The sequence below is a fragment of the Arachis stenosperma genome, chromosome 1 (assembly GCF_014773155.1).
Source record: "Arachis stenosperma cultivar V10309 chromosome 1, arast.V10309.gnm1.PFL2, whole genome shotgun sequence".
Lineage (NCBI taxonomy): Eukaryota > Viridiplantae > Streptophyta > Magnoliopsida > Fabales > Fabaceae > Arachis > Arachis stenosperma.
Genome location: NC_080377.1, coordinates 8,211,359 through 8,227,347, shown reverse-complemented (window position 1 = coordinate 8,227,347; position 15,989 = coordinate 8,211,359). Strand labels below are relative to the sequence as shown.

General features: G+C 25.4%; 2 protein-coding genes and 1 non-coding gene across 3 annotated transcripts; 2 read left to right on the top strand and 1 right to left on the bottom strand.

Moving 5' to 3' along the window:
- Positions 1–341: 341 nt before the first annotated feature.
- Positions 342–5,028, top strand: LOC130962943 (peroxidase RIP1-like). Its single transcript, XM_057889103.1, has 3 exons — positions 342–701; positions 3,476–3,670; positions 4,396–5,028. The coding sequence occupies exons 1-3, from the start codon at positions 447–449 to the stop codon at positions 4,957–4,959; spliced, it is 1,014 nt and encodes a 337-aa protein (XP_057745086.1). The 5' UTR covers positions 342–446; the 3' UTR covers positions 4,960–5,028.
- A 7,014-nt stretch (positions 5,029–12,042) lies between these two features.
- LOC130962950 (peroxidase RIP1-like) lies at positions 12,043–14,857 on the top strand. The gene is made up of 3 exons (XM_057889110.1): positions 12,043–12,288; positions 13,194–13,388; positions 14,142–14,857. Exons 1-3 carry the CDS (start codon positions 12,067–12,069, stop codon positions 14,706–14,708), a joined length of 984 nt encoding a protein of 327 aa, XP_057745093.1. The 5' UTR covers positions 12,043–12,066; the 3' UTR covers positions 14,709–14,857.
- A 331-nt stretch (positions 14,858–15,188) lies between these two features.
- On the bottom strand, positions 15,189–15,262 carry TRNAI-AAU (transfer RNA isoleucine (anticodon AAU)). Its single transcript has one exon. It is a non-coding gene; the product is annotated as a tRNA-Ile (tRNA).
- Between the last annotated feature and the right edge of the window lie 727 nt (positions 15,263–15,989).

The window sequence follows — 15,989 nt, the reverse complement described above, 5'->3', positions numbered from 1 at the left end:
CATGTTACTTGTTAGGGTTAATAAATATAATTTTAGTATTAAATTAAATTAAATCACATTGACCCAGTATAAGATCATTATTATTAATTACATCATCATCGTATTAACCTAATGACAACAATAGAAAATAAAAGAAAATGACAAAACTAATAAATATCTAGGATTAAGATGTTTCTCTCTTACTCTAAAAGCATCTAAAATTTCTCCATCTTTTATCACAAGTCTTGGGTCTAGTCAACATGAATCACAATCCAAGTGTGCCAGTTGTTATTATAAAATAAATTATTGTAATTATCATAATTAAGTTGTGGATAACTGATGAAGGACATGCATGAACCACACATGAAGTAGTTAGTTACTACCTCTTTGAAATTCTTGTATAAATACCCTAGCCGTTATTCAATAGTATAATAACTCAAAGCAAGATACTAAATAGCACAAAAAAGATGAGTAATTCTCAAATAATCCAGTATTATTTTTTGGTTATTGTTGTTATGGTCACTACTAATTTGGGCACATGGGTGATCCCTACCAATGGCATGAACAATGATGGTAATGGAAGGCTCACTCACCATTTCTATAAGAAAACATGCCCTAAGGTGTTGCCAGTGATAAGGTCTGTGGTTGAAAAGGCAATAAAGAAAGAACCGCGCATTGGAGCTTCATTGCTACGTTTGCATTTTCATGACTGCTTTGTTAATGTAAGTAAAGTAATTGCATGCATGCATGAATTAATTTATTATTTAAATAAAGATGGTTTTTTATGAAAATAATGAACGAAAATATTAGAGATATAATAATTATTTATGTTGTTTTTGTCTATCACCTAATCTTTTGAGATGAGTGATTTGATCATAGAAAATCAATCATCTTAAATTCTTTTACGATGGTTTAATATGTTTAATTAAATTATTTAACATAATATGTTAATATTTTAATTATTATTTTTATATAAAAATATTTTTATGTGAATAGTCACTCATAATTTATTAATAGGGCAAGGAATTATTTCATATATATATATATATATGTGAAAACTCATATTTAGTCATCTTTATATGAAATTAATAATTATGAATTATTAAGTTATTTAACATATTTAATTAAATTAATATCTAACCATTTTTAACTATCAACTATATATAAAAATAATGCACAACTACATATAAATTTACAAGGCATACAAATATACATAGTTCTACAGACATATTTTTTGGCTCATAATATATCTTATTTATGTGTCAGCTAAGTATTTGAGATTATTATAAATTATTTCTTTAAAGGTTTAAGCATGATTATTTGCATGATTATGTGTATAATATATTTTTTTAAATTTTTACTATATCTTATACTAATTCTTTTTAATAAATTAAAAAACTAATTTTATACTTTTCAATTATAAAAGTTTTGATTCGATATCTTAAAATCACTTGTCTAACACATACATTAAAGATGACAAAAAAAAGATATACTAATAATATATTTTTAAAAAATTGTATAGACAAATCAAAAAAATATTCACCGTTAATTTTATTATAAAATTAATTCTCTAAAAAATTTAAATAAATAAAAAGAAATATATGAATTATTATATCTCTAATAAATTTTAATTGATAATTGTCGACGGCACTACAACTGTGATGTAACTTTAGATAGAATGCACCACAACAAAATCAACTCACATGTTGAAGAAAAATATCTTCTTAACTCACTTTTCTATAAAACACCTTATTCCCAAACATCAAAATATGAAAAAGGAAAAAGAAAATTCATCATGCGAAGAAAATCCACACGATGACTTATCTATAATAGATATTTAGACCAGAAAAATGGCAAACACCATAGGTCCAACTATATATACCAGAGACTTTTTTTAAATAAATAAAATATATTATTTATTAATGAATACATTTTTTAAGAAATTACGTTTTTGTATATTATTACACGTCTCGTTTATTGTATATGTACAAATAAAAAGAAAAGTAACAATCCATAATAATACCCTAAATAGTATCAATCCATAAAGAAAGAACCGTGAATTGGAGCTTCATTGCTACGTTTGCATCTTTATGACTGCTTTGTTAACGGGTCAAAATTCAAGTGAAGTCGATTTTACGTAAATTTTATACCTGAGAGCCGTCAGATGAAAATTTACTCAAATCAATTAAATTATCTAACGAGTTTCAGATATCAACTTCACGTGATGAAACCGATTTCACCTGATTTTCCATCTTGTTAATGTAAGTAAATTAATTATAGCATGCATGCATGCATGAATTAAGTTACTATTTATTAATGTCTTCTTATGAAAATAATGTATGAGAATCAGCCATCTTAATTGTTTTTTATGATGGTTTAATATGTTTAGTTAAATTTTTTAACATAATGTATTAATATTTTAATTATTATGTTTGCATAAATTTTTTTTTATGTGAATAGTCATCTATAAATTATTAGTAGTACAAGTATATATACATATGAAAACTCACATTTAGTAATCTTTATATGAGGTTAATAATTAAAAATTATTAGATTATTTAACATATTTAATTAAACTATCATCTCACAATTTTCAATTATCATTACACATGAAAATAAGTGAATTTATACCATATATAGTTATACATAGTTTTACGCACACATTTTTTGGCTCATAATAATAACTATTTAACATTAAAATTTATTCACTTGTTTATTTTCACGTTAATATTTTTTCTTTTTATGTCATTTTTTTTATATCTCATTTATGTGTCAGCTAAGTATTTAAGAGTATTATAAATCACTTTTAAAATTTTAAGTATAGTTATGTGTATAAGGTTTTTTTTTTTTAATTTTTAGTCTGTTTAATAAATTAAAAAACGAATTCTATTACTTTCAATTATAAAAGTTTTGATTGAATATCTTAAAATCACTTGTCTAACAAATTGAAGCTGGTAAAAAGAATATACTAATAATATTTTTTAGAAGAGTTGTATAGACAAATTAAAAGAATACTTTTCATTTTAATTTTGTTATAAAATCAATTTTATTAAAAATTTAAATTAATAAAAAATATATATAAATAATTATATCTAATAAATTTTAATTGATAATCGTCACAGCACGGCAACTATGATGTAACTTTAGATAGAATGAACCACAATGAAAGCAACTCACATCTTGAAGAAAAATATCTTCTGAACTTACTTTTCTATAAAACACACCTTAATTATTACCAAACATCAAAAGATGAGAAGGAAAAAAAGAATTAACATAAAGAAAATCCACATGATGAGTTTTGTGAGTTATCTATAATAACCAGAAAAAAATGGCAAATACCATAGGTCCAACTATATATACCAGAGGTTTTTTTTAAATAAATAAAAACAAATATATAATATATTATAGACGATTGTTAATTTATTTATTTATAACTGTACACCAATATTTTTCTTGATTTAATTTATTTAATCGTCCTGAAATTGATGGGATGTAGGGTTGCGATGCATCAGTTCTGCTAGATGATTCTAATAACATAAATGGTGAGAAGAATTCGCCACCAAATAAGAACTCGCTAAGAGGATTTGAAGTGGTTGATGAGATTAAATCAGAATTAGACAAAGCTTGCAAGGGTCCTATTGTATCATGTTCTGATATCTTAGCTGTGGCGGCTCGTGATTCTGTTGTTATTGTAAGTAATTTGCACTTTATTTTTAGTGTCTAAAATAAGGTTAGATTATAAAATTTTGATTTTTTTTTTGGAATTATTTAGTAACTTGATTTTTAGTATTTTATAAAATAATTCATAATTTTATAAATCAATTGAATTTCTCAAAGATTTAACGTCTCAATTTAGTATCTAAAAGTTACATGTATAAGTTAAGTTAGCCCTTCAATTAAAATTAGTTATAAAAATGACTAATTTAACTTGTATTGACAATTTTTTAAAGACCAAACTAAAGTATTAAAGTTTAATTAATTTAGTAGTTTTAATAGGTATTGACATATTTTAAAGACCAAACTAAAGTATTAAAATTTAATTAATATAGTAGTTTTTATAGTTTTGTCAAATTTTTAATTGAATTTTTATAGTTTAAAAGTTTGTAATTCAATTTTATGTTAAACAAAAATTTGTAAAAATATGTTTTAAAACATTTATTTTTGTATTTAATATACGATGAATCATAAAATTAAAAATATTTTAAAATTAATATATTTTTAAAAAAATAATATTATAGATTTTTATTTAATATAAAAATTTAATTATAAATTTTTAAATATAAAAATTTAATTAAAATATTATAAAAATTAATAGAATAATTAAATTAAATATTAATTTTTTAAATTAATTTATTCATGATTTTTTTAAACCAAGTTTGAACATTAACCCAACTCAATGTGCTTCTATTATAATAGCTAGGGGGTCCACACTATCGTTACCATGTGCCCTTAGGAAGAAGAGACGCTAGAAGTGCAAGTTATGAAGCTGCAAATACGAGCCTTCCTTCCCCATCTTCAAGCTTCGCAGAGCTTCTCTCTAATTTCAATTCTCATGGGCTGGGCCTTAAAGATCTTGTGGCCCTTTCTGGGGCCCACACTATTGGATTTGCTCAATGTTCCTCCTTTAGGGATAGGATCTACAATGACACCAACATTGACCCAAAACTTGCATCCTACTTGAAATTACAAAAGTGCCCTCAAAGTGGTGGAGATAGTAATTTGGCACCATTTGATTCCACTGATGAAACATTTGACAATGTCTACTACAAGCAATTGTTGGATAACAAGGGGCTTCTTCATTCTGATCAAGAACTCTTCAAGGGAAATAATAGTGAGAGTGATAAGTTGGTGAACCTATTTAGTAGGAATCCAATTGCTTTTGCTAAAAGATTCAGACATTCTATGATCAAGATGGGTAACATGAAGCCTCTTACCGGAAATGAGGGTGAGATTAGACTTAATTGTAGAAAAGTTAATTAATATTTATATTTGTATTTGTATCTTGTTATTGTAAAATTATAGATTTTATGAGGGGCATTTTTGTCAATTTATCCTTAAGGTTAGCGTAAACGGATTGTGAGTGAGGTTGGCAAGAATGCAAGATATATATTATGTATGTGGAATAAACGAGAAATAAGTCTTTGGCTTTTTATCCAAGAAAAATAAGTTTTTGATTAATTAAAAATATAAAATATTTTTTACTTTCTAAAATATGAGACATTTAAGTATTTTTGAAGGATTAATTTATCTTTATATATATTTTAGACGGTAGAAAATCAATAATATTTTTATATTTTTAATTAGTTGAGATTTATTTATTTTGAGACAAAAAATTAGAGACTAATTTACCTTTTTTTTCAAAAGAATGGTTATATTATTTCTAATAGTTTGTTTGAGATTTAGAGGTATTGAAAATTTCATACGTTTTTCTTTGATGCTGTGGTATCTTGTGTTTCTTTTACAAAATTATTGTATATATCTTGTGTTTCTTTCATTTTTAGAATCAAGCGATATTAAAGGAAAAAAAAATTCGGATAACCACAACATAAAGTCACACAATTAAAGTATATTGTATATATAGAAGCCTTCAAATCCCATAAAAAACACTACTACTTCCTCCTTTTCAAATTAACGGTCTCTTTTGAATTGTGCACAAATATTAAAATAAATATTAAATTTTGTTAAAATATAAGCAATGAAAAAGACTAAAATATCTTTAATACTATTTTCTTTTTATTTTAGTCTTTTAATTTTTTTTATTTAATAATAGAAGATATAATAAGTAAAAATTAATTAACACTATACCATCTGAGAAATAGTGGCAAAAATTGAAATGATAACGCCAATTCTAATATTAATTTAGATTCTACTACAAAATTAGATAATTTAATAACGGTTTAAAGATTTCAATAACTGTTAAATCAATTTATAGAATACTCCTTTTTATTTTCACGTGAATATAAGTGCGCAAAGACACGAATCACTCTTTGCGAATCTTTGTCACTGTGTAACTCTTTTTCATCAGTTTCAGTTATTACGTTCTTTTCTTTGTTGTGTTCATCACTGATTTGTTAGCTCCTTCCACTAACACTCGTTCGTTCTTAGATTTGCTCATGCTTTTTGGTTCAGATTAATATTATCAAAAAGTGTTTTCTTTTAATTTTTCACCTTAAGAGGATGTCGGTTGCTAAACCGTTAATAAATTATTTTGTGAACTGTTGTAATTTTTAAGATAAACTGACGCTATTTTTTGCTTATGTTGTAATGATGGATTCTTGAAATTAGAAAACAACACTTAATTTGTAACAAAAATAAAAAAGAAAAGAGACACTTAGTATGAAATAGAGGGAGTATATCACTACAGCAAAAATCATTTTTAATGACGATTTTTTAGTGGTAATAATATAATAGTTAGTTAGTTACTATATTTCTTATTTAACTTATATTTTTGCGGTGATTATATATATGTTGTTATTATTATATGTTATAATAGCAATTATATACTTTTGTGGTCATTAAATTAGCGGCAATAAAGTATAAGACAGCTAACTAAGGGTGACAATGGAATGGATAGAGACGGATTTTTACTCTATCAGACTCTGTCCCGCCCTACAAAAGCTCGTATCGAACCCGCCTCATCCCTACCCGCGGGTAATAAAATATTAAACTCTAATTAAACCGTCCTCGTGGGTACGTACCCGCCGCCCGCCCCTATAATTATTGAATCCAACAAATAAAATTAAATTTTAAAAATTATATAACCATCATGTACATACATAACATAAATTAAAATAAAAATTTAAATATGATACAATATTATTAATCATTTTACTAATTATTTTATATATATTACATATATTATATATACCGGGACGGGTTTAACCTAAACCCACCCGACCCCGCCCTGCCACGTTAAAACTCACTTTGGTGCAGGGGCGGGTAATTTCCCACCCCAATTGGGTAGGGACGGGTGGGACAGGTATCCGCGGGTTCGGATAGTGTTGCCACCCCTACAACTAATTGTAGATAAATATATTAGTGCCTACATGTCTATTACCACCAAAAATAAAATAAATAGTCGCTAAAAATAATTTTTTAATAGTCTATGTTCACCAAAAAATAAAAAATAAAAAATAAATCAGTTACTATGTATTTATATGAATATATATATTATTTAAGTTATTTTAAATGTGTATTTCATACGTATTTTAATATATATTTTATAATAATAATTATTTAGTGTTTGATTTTTTATGCATACTAACTTGATTAATTGTTTTTTTTTTCCAATTAAACTAACCGCCATTAAATCTTATATATTATTTAAAATTTGATTGACCCGCCAACACATCCCAAAACAAGGTCTTCTTTTAAATTCAAAAAATTTAAATTTGAGACCTAATCAAAGTACCTCCATGTGATAATATATACTAGAATAATTTGTGTCTGCCTAAAATTTTTTATTAAATTTGTATGTAATAACATTTGATTGAATATTAATATAAAACTTTTTTATGGTAATAACAATATAATATAAGTCTTCAAACCATAGATGAAACAATTAAGATATATAAAAATAATAATATTATATATATTATTTTAATTATCAGATTGTATTGAAAATATCTTTGTTAATATACTAAAGAATATTATATAGAAACAAAACATACTCCTCCTAACTTATTTTATAAGTAATATATAAAAGGAGTAAATACTAAAAAAAGAATTGACATTCCGGTTTGTCTTGTAGCCTTCATATACTTTGATGGTATTATTCTTCATCCTTTTTTTTTCTTTCATTTTTTAAAAATGGCATCATTCTATACCAGTTTCTTGATATGTATGTTTTGTCCTCGCTAACTCATCACTCTTGAATATAATTGTTGGATATATAACACAATGGTAAACAAATTGGCAGCGTCTATACAAATAACATAAATTTTAATTAAACCACATTACGTATACATAAAAAATTAACTATCATATTAGTTATATGTATAAAATATATATTAAAATATAAAATATATATTAAAAATGAATTAAATAACACATATATTTATACATAAATATACATAATAAATAATTTCATAACTATTTTTTTGTATACACATAATATATTTTTTATTTGAGTAAAGTATCGTTTTTGTCCTCAACGTTTGGAGTAAGTCTTAAAGTTGTCCCTAATGTTTGAATCGTCCTATTTAAGTCCCTAACATTTCAAAATTGATTTAATGTTATCCTGCCGTTAGGAATCTGTTAACAGAATCGACGGCAGGACAAAATTGAGACGATTTTGAAACGTTAAGGACTTAAATAGGACAAAAACGTTGGGGACAAAAACGATACATAGAAATAAATTTTAATTTTATCCTTCACCAATATCAATCTTTTACATTACATAGTTATTCAATTATTTTTTAATCATATTTAAGTAAATTACACTTAATCACATTACTTTGATTCTAAATAAATTTATTTTTTTATAATTATACTCTTAATTTACTCATCATGAAATATTTGTAAAATGACTAGAATCACATTATTTTATTGTATATGTATCATTTTTCCCCACAAGTTTATGTACTGTCATTCTACAAACATTGTATGATGAGTAAACATTTCTAAGAGTAAAATTATAAAAAAAGTAAATTTATTTAGCATAAAATTAATGTGATTAAGTATAATTTATTTAGATGTGATTAAAAAATAATTGAATAACTATGTACCATAAAAAATTAATATTATTAAAGGATAAAATTAAAATTTATTTCTATGTATCGTTTTTGTCGCCGATATGTTCGTCCTATTTAAGTCCCAAACGTTTTAAAATCGTCTCAATTTTGTCCGGCCGTTAATTCCGTTAATAGATTTCTAACGGCAGGACAACATTGAGTCAATTTTGAAACGTTAAAAAACTTAAATAAGACGATTCAAATGTTAGGAACAACTTTGAGACTTACCGCAAATGTTGGGGATAAAAACGATTCTTTATTCTTTTTATTTTAATTTTATTGTCAAATAAAGATGGCCTTGATATGAATCATCAAATTTTAGCCGATCTAATTTTGCTTGTTCAGAACTTTTGGTTACATACTACTAATTAAGATTAATTAGCTGTGATGACCTTCTTTTATATATATATACCTTGGCACCTTGCCAACTCAAATATTACATATATATATATATATATATATATATATATATATATATATATATATATGTTGCATTGTATATAGTTAATTAGTTAATAATGATCCACAAACACACCACATCACTTCACCTGGTTCATGTGGAGTGTGTTGAAGAACAATGAATTAATTAGTTTGCATGAAACAAAAGTTTTCTTGATTTAGGTTCAATTCTAACAGCAAAGAATATGTTATTGTGGTTTATTAAGACAATTTTACTTATTATAAATTACTTTAAATTCGTAAGCGAAAAGATGTTAATAATCTTATTTCAAAAGATTATTTTAATGGATAGATAGGGAATAAATGTAGCACACGCATATGCATGCTAACTTGCTTTCCATTACCTTTATTTGTCAAACTTATGTCTAGGATGGATTCAGACAAAAATCCATAATTAATTTCTAACCAGCTAAGTAATCGATTTAAGCGATGTTTATAATTAGTTATCAAATAATAATTTACTAATACTAGATATAGATGCTATGTGGGTGACACGTAAAAATGGTATTGAAATATAAAAACTAATAAAGATTTAAAGATTAAAAAACTCTCTCTTCTTCTTTTCCATTCTTTATTAAACAATTGTGTGATGAGTTTCAATATCGACAACATTATCTCTATCTTCTTTTAAATTTAGTACATGTACAGCGGAAGGTATTCTATGAGAGTTTGGAAGTTGGGAGAAATTAAAGACTGGTATGATACATAGTGATTAATTATGAGATTGTGGAGGTGGTAGAGGGGATATGGAATGGGAACAACAACTCCAGCCGTAACTTCTGGTGTGTGAACCAGAATCCGATGCAGTTTTACCATCCTCATGAATGTTGTTCATCACCATATAAGAGTGATTTCTCAGATTTTTTTATAACGACGTCAATGTTTTAAAGTGTAACTTGAAACCTGATGAAGTTTTGGACTTATATGTGAGGTCCAAATTTCTATAAGTGAAGGTTTTCACATTTTTACTTGGACGGTGATGAGGAGTACCCGCAAGGAACTTTAAGATACTAACTAACTAAACGCAGTCTAACATTATTTTGCAATGGGCTTTGGAGATCATTGGTTACAATTTCAAAAAGTTAAGTAATTGATGAATAAACACACCCAAAATAAAATAAAATACGATAAAAGTAGCTTATTTATTTCCTCATTCTGGGTGAGAATATATTCGGGAAATTTTATATATATATATGAATGATATAAAGTTATGGAAAATAAAAAAAGTTTAATTACTCTATTAGTCCCTATGGTTTCGCAAATTTTTTAATTAGGTTTTTATTTATTTATCTTTTAATTGAGTCTCTACACCAATTTTTTTTAATTAGGTCCCTCTTAACAGTAATTGGCTTAATTTTATAGGAACTCAACTAAAAAAAAATTGATGCAGAGACCCAGATAAAAGAAAAAAAAGTATAGAGACCTAATTAAAAAAATTGGTACAAAGACTCAATTTAAAAAAATTATTTTTTCCTAAGATACCCTTTAATAATTTTTTAATTATTAAATTATAATTTTATCAAATTTTTTATTAACAATTATAGTTATATTATTACTAATTTCTCGATATCAATATATATTATTCTAACATTAAATAAAAAAATCTTGGTAAGATTATTTTTTGATATCAATATATATTAATTGTTATACATATTAACAGTAGTAATATTTTTTTATTTAATGTTAAAATAATATATATTGACATCAAAAAATTGAATAATAAAATATAAAAATAATTGTTAACAAAAATTTTGATAAAATCATAATTTAATCATTAAAAAATTATTAAAGGGTATTTTAAAAAATAATTTAATTATTAAACTTTTTTAAAAATATTTTGATAAAAATATAATTTAATCAATAAAAATAATTTATTGAAGGGTATTTTGGTAAACAAAATTTAATGACAAAAAAATAAAATTTTTGCTAAAGAGTATTTTTGTAAAAAATAATTTATTTTTCTTAAAAAATGAATAAATTTAATATTAGTTAATACAAAAAATTTAAAATAGATTAAAGAGGAGGTTTTTTAAAAATTACAAGAGAGGAGAATATATATTTTCAAATAGAGGAAATAAGAGTATCATTTTAGCATCTCTCAAAAAATGAAAGTGAAATTTTTTCTAATATTTATTTAGCATTTATACAGAGACATTCTCCTAAATTAGAAGAGGTCTTTTGCATTATTTATCTTTTTTCTGTTTTTTTATACATACTTTTTTCATCGTTTATTTGATATATTTAGTCATTTTTATTTAAATTAAACACCTACTAGTTGTGCTATTTATAGAGTAAAAATATTATAAATATAATTATTTATGTTTCACTTCTCATCAGTTTAAATTTTTAGAAGAAATAATTTTATCATTATAATATGGTATCAAAACTTTTATGACTTAAAAATATAGACTTTGATTCTTGTTGAGTTTCTAAAAAGAAATTCAGCATAAAATTAATAAAAAATATATATGCAAAAAAAAAGGTTCACATAAACTCAAAAACTATATTGCAAAAGTGGAAAATAATAAGGCTCTATAAAACTGAAAAATCAAATAATAAAATGTAACTCTTATTCCAAAAATGAAGTACTTTAAAAAAAAATTATAATGTATGTTAGAAGAAAGGAAGACTTTTCTTATTATTTGACTTCACCTTGTAACGAACGTGATGAGGCAAAGTTATGGAGTAGCACAATCCAGTTGTATTTGATGAACTAAAATATTGTATGTATAGATAGAGCCAACCAATTAAGTTAAACTATAGTTCTTAATTAATTTTAAATGTGCAAAAGTTTTCTATTGGCTTACCTTATTGCTTCTATATAAATAAACCATATACGATATCACTACCCAATGCAATGCACAATAACAAAACCAAGCTTCAAGCACCAATAATAATGGCTTCTTTTTCTTACTTGCAATGTTTGCTTGTGATTGTTACGGTGACTACGATGATTCCAACTACAACAAATGCAGCGGCACTCACTCCTAATTTCTATGAGAAAGTTTGTCCAAAAGCGTTGCCAGTGATAAGGAGAGTGGTTCAAAAGGCAATCAATCGTGAAAGGCGCATGGGAGCTTCTTTGCTGCGTTTGCATTTCCATGATTGCTTTGTTAATGTAAGTTGTTGCCTTTGCATTTCTATCATATATATATATATATATATATATATATATATATATATATATATATATATATATAACATTTTCTTTAATGATGAAAAGTCTCTTTTTGATTATTTTGTATAGGTTTTCTTTACTTTTTCATTTGTTGAATACTATTTCTTTTCTAAAATTAATAATGATTGAATTTTAAATTTTTTATTATAAAAATTTTAATATTATATATATTATAAAATTATTTTTTTAATACGTCACCTTAAGTTTATTTAAATTTTTGTATAAATATTTTTTTATCTTTTAAAAATAACAAGAATCGAAAGATTATAAAAATTTTGATACTATATTATGATATATTTTTTTTAATTTGAATATAATAGGAGGAAATAAATAAATAATTATATTTTTAATACGATAGAATGAGATACATAATTATATTTTTTTTAAATTAAGAATGAGAATTAAATTTAATATAGACAAATTATATCATTTAAACTATAATTCGTTCACACATAAATAATTATTCTATCGGTAACAATGAAAAATGACATTTGCACGGCTTTTTATATACCTTCTTTTCATGATATATAAGAAAAAAACTTTTATCATAATTTCTTTCATTTCTTCATCAATTATTTTTAATGCCAAAATTAGAAACTAGAAAGTGACAAAAGAAGTGTATGGATAAAGAAATAGAGCATATAATAATAATTTTTCTGGTGTATTTTGCAAACTACTATACTAATGAACCAGTAATTAATTATATATATTATTCATATTCTAGGGAAACCGAACAAATTAAAGTCATGAAGATAACATATATATAAACACGTGACTTGTGTTATTTATCATATGGAAATATATGATATAGTTAATATTTAAATTGTTGATGAATATATATACAGGGGTGTGATGGATCAATTCTGCTAGACGACACGAAGAACTTCACCGGAGAGAAGACAGCAAAACCAAACCTTAACTCAATCAGAGGTTTCGACGTGGTTGATGAGATTAAGGCTGCTGTTGATAAAGCTTGCAAACGACCTGTCGTTTCATGTGCCGATATCTTAGCTGTTGCTGCTCGTGACTCTGTTGCCATTGTATGTCCACAATCTTTTACATGATAATAAACTACTTAATTATTTCTTTCTTAAAAAATGTTTTAAAGCATATAAGAATTTTATTACAAAACTCTTAAATTAGTTAAAAAAAAAACTAAATGAAAACTATTTATTATATATAGAGATATAGGAATAATCTAATTCAAAATTTTCTATGAAGACCTCTAGAGTAACCAGACCTTTTATATGTATTACAAAAATATTTGATATGCATATTAAAAATTAGTAACTAAAATAATTATAATATATTTGTATATATTTTTATTGTTTTACATTTTTTTTAATAAAATAATCGATTTCTAAAATAGTTAAATATTTCACAAAGTAATTAAATTTTTTGGTAGTAACATAATTAAACTTTTTTTTATAGTGGGTTAATAATCAAAATAGTCGTGGGAAGAGTGTACTACTATCTCGAATTGTCTCTAAAATATAAAATTATGAATTAGAATGATCTTTTCATCAATTAAAAGATAACACGTGATGTAATTATATTATGATATGTCATTATCTAACAGATCAATTTAGTTCACTAATGTATTTTTCAAAATCCATTTAACTTAAGATATTTGATTTTTCAAGAATCAAATTGATGAACACATCACATCATCTTGAGACTCTTTAAATTATTAACTCATATCATGATGGTATATATTATAATCATGGTACATATCATTTTGAAAAGTGAAGAGATGAGAGTAACCCGTTGCATGTTGTGTTTGTTAATAACAGTTGGGTGGTCCACAATTTTGGTACAAAGTACTCTTAGGAAGAAGAGACGCAAGAACCGCAAACATAACCGCCGCAAATAGCAACCTACCAGCACCATTCCTAAACTTCACACAATTGGTTACAAGCTTCAACAACGTTGGACTAAACACCAAGGACCTAGTTGTACTTTCAGGTGGCCACACAATTGGGTTTGCAAGGTGCACAACGTTCAGGAACAGAATCTACAACGACACAAACATTGAAACTAATTTTGCAACTTCTCTAAGGAGGAATTGTCCTAGGACTAGTGGTGTTGGGGACAACAATTTGACACCGTTGGATCCAACTCCCTCAAGCGTTGATAATTTGTACTACAAGGCTTTGTTGGGCAAAAAGGGAATTTTACATTCGGATCAGGAGTTATATAAGGGGAATGGTAGTGAGAGTGATAAGTTGGTGGAGCTTTATAGCAAGAACCCTTTTGCGTTTGCTAGAGACTTCAAAAATTCAATGATCAAAATGGGTAATATGAAGTCTCTTACTGGAAACAATGGTGAGATTCGGCTCGATTGCAGAAGGGTTAATTAAATTAATTAATTAATTATTGGATGATCTTACTATTTTGGACAAGAATAATAATAATAGTAATATGAAGGTACCTACACGATGAATAATTAATTATGTAATACTAAGGTTATTATCAAGTCAATATTCAAGATTATTGATGGATGGATTAATTTATGTTATTTGATATATTTCTTTTGTTGAAGTTTTTTTTTTTTTTTTGGTCAAGTATTGTTGAAGTTATTGATGACTTAAAATGATATTTCAACCTTAAATGGTTGTCCACTATCCACTATCTTATTATTTTAAAAATTTTAAATTTGTCATGGGTCATGATATTGTTATAACTACGTTTTTTTTTTTTGCTCAGATAACTTAATATGTTTATTAACTCAATGTCCGCTTGGAACTAACATGACCCAAATTGTATCATCTTGATAAAACTTTCGGCCCAATTTGGCTCAACGAAACCTTTTATAGAAACATAATTTAAAAAATGAAACATGGCCCATGCAGGTCTCGAACCTGCGACCTTCGCGTTATTAGCACGACGCTCTAACCAACTGAGCTAATAGGCCATTTGTTTATAAGTGTTTGAAATTATTTATTTGTACATGTTTAGACATATGCTCTCAACCCTTTTTTTCCCTCTTTCTTAATCTGTCATATTTTTTCATAAATTTTTCCCTTATTCTATTAATGTGCTCTTTTATCCTTTTTTTCTATAATTATCAATGTTTTTAGGTTTATACTTTTTTTAATAAAATTATCACATTTTTTTATAAATTATTTAAAAATCATTTATAAACTTTATGAGAGTATAAATGGGGTGTACATATATAACATGAAAAGAATCAATTTTTTTTGTTGATGCAAGATAATATAAATATTGACCTATAAAAAACTTGGTCTTTTTAAAAAAAAAAATTGTTTTCAAACATCCTATACAACATAAAAAGGACAAGTTACGCATATAAATGAATTGGAAACTAAATTTATCAAACTACAATTTTTTAATACTACAGACGTATATGCAACTTTTTTAATCTATCGAAATCACTATAGGGTGGAGTGGTTTTCAATTTGAACGTAAACCACTACAAGGTATAACGATTTACGTGTTGGACAGAAACTGCTAAAGGGTGTAACGATTTTTAAAGAAACTGTGCTGCACATAAATCGCGAGTGGCTATGGCGGTTTTTGAAGAAATGTTACCTTGCATAAACTGTGGCACACTGTAGTAGTTTATATATAGGGAGATTGTCTATAAACGAGACCTCAATGCATTGATCGATACCTGAATG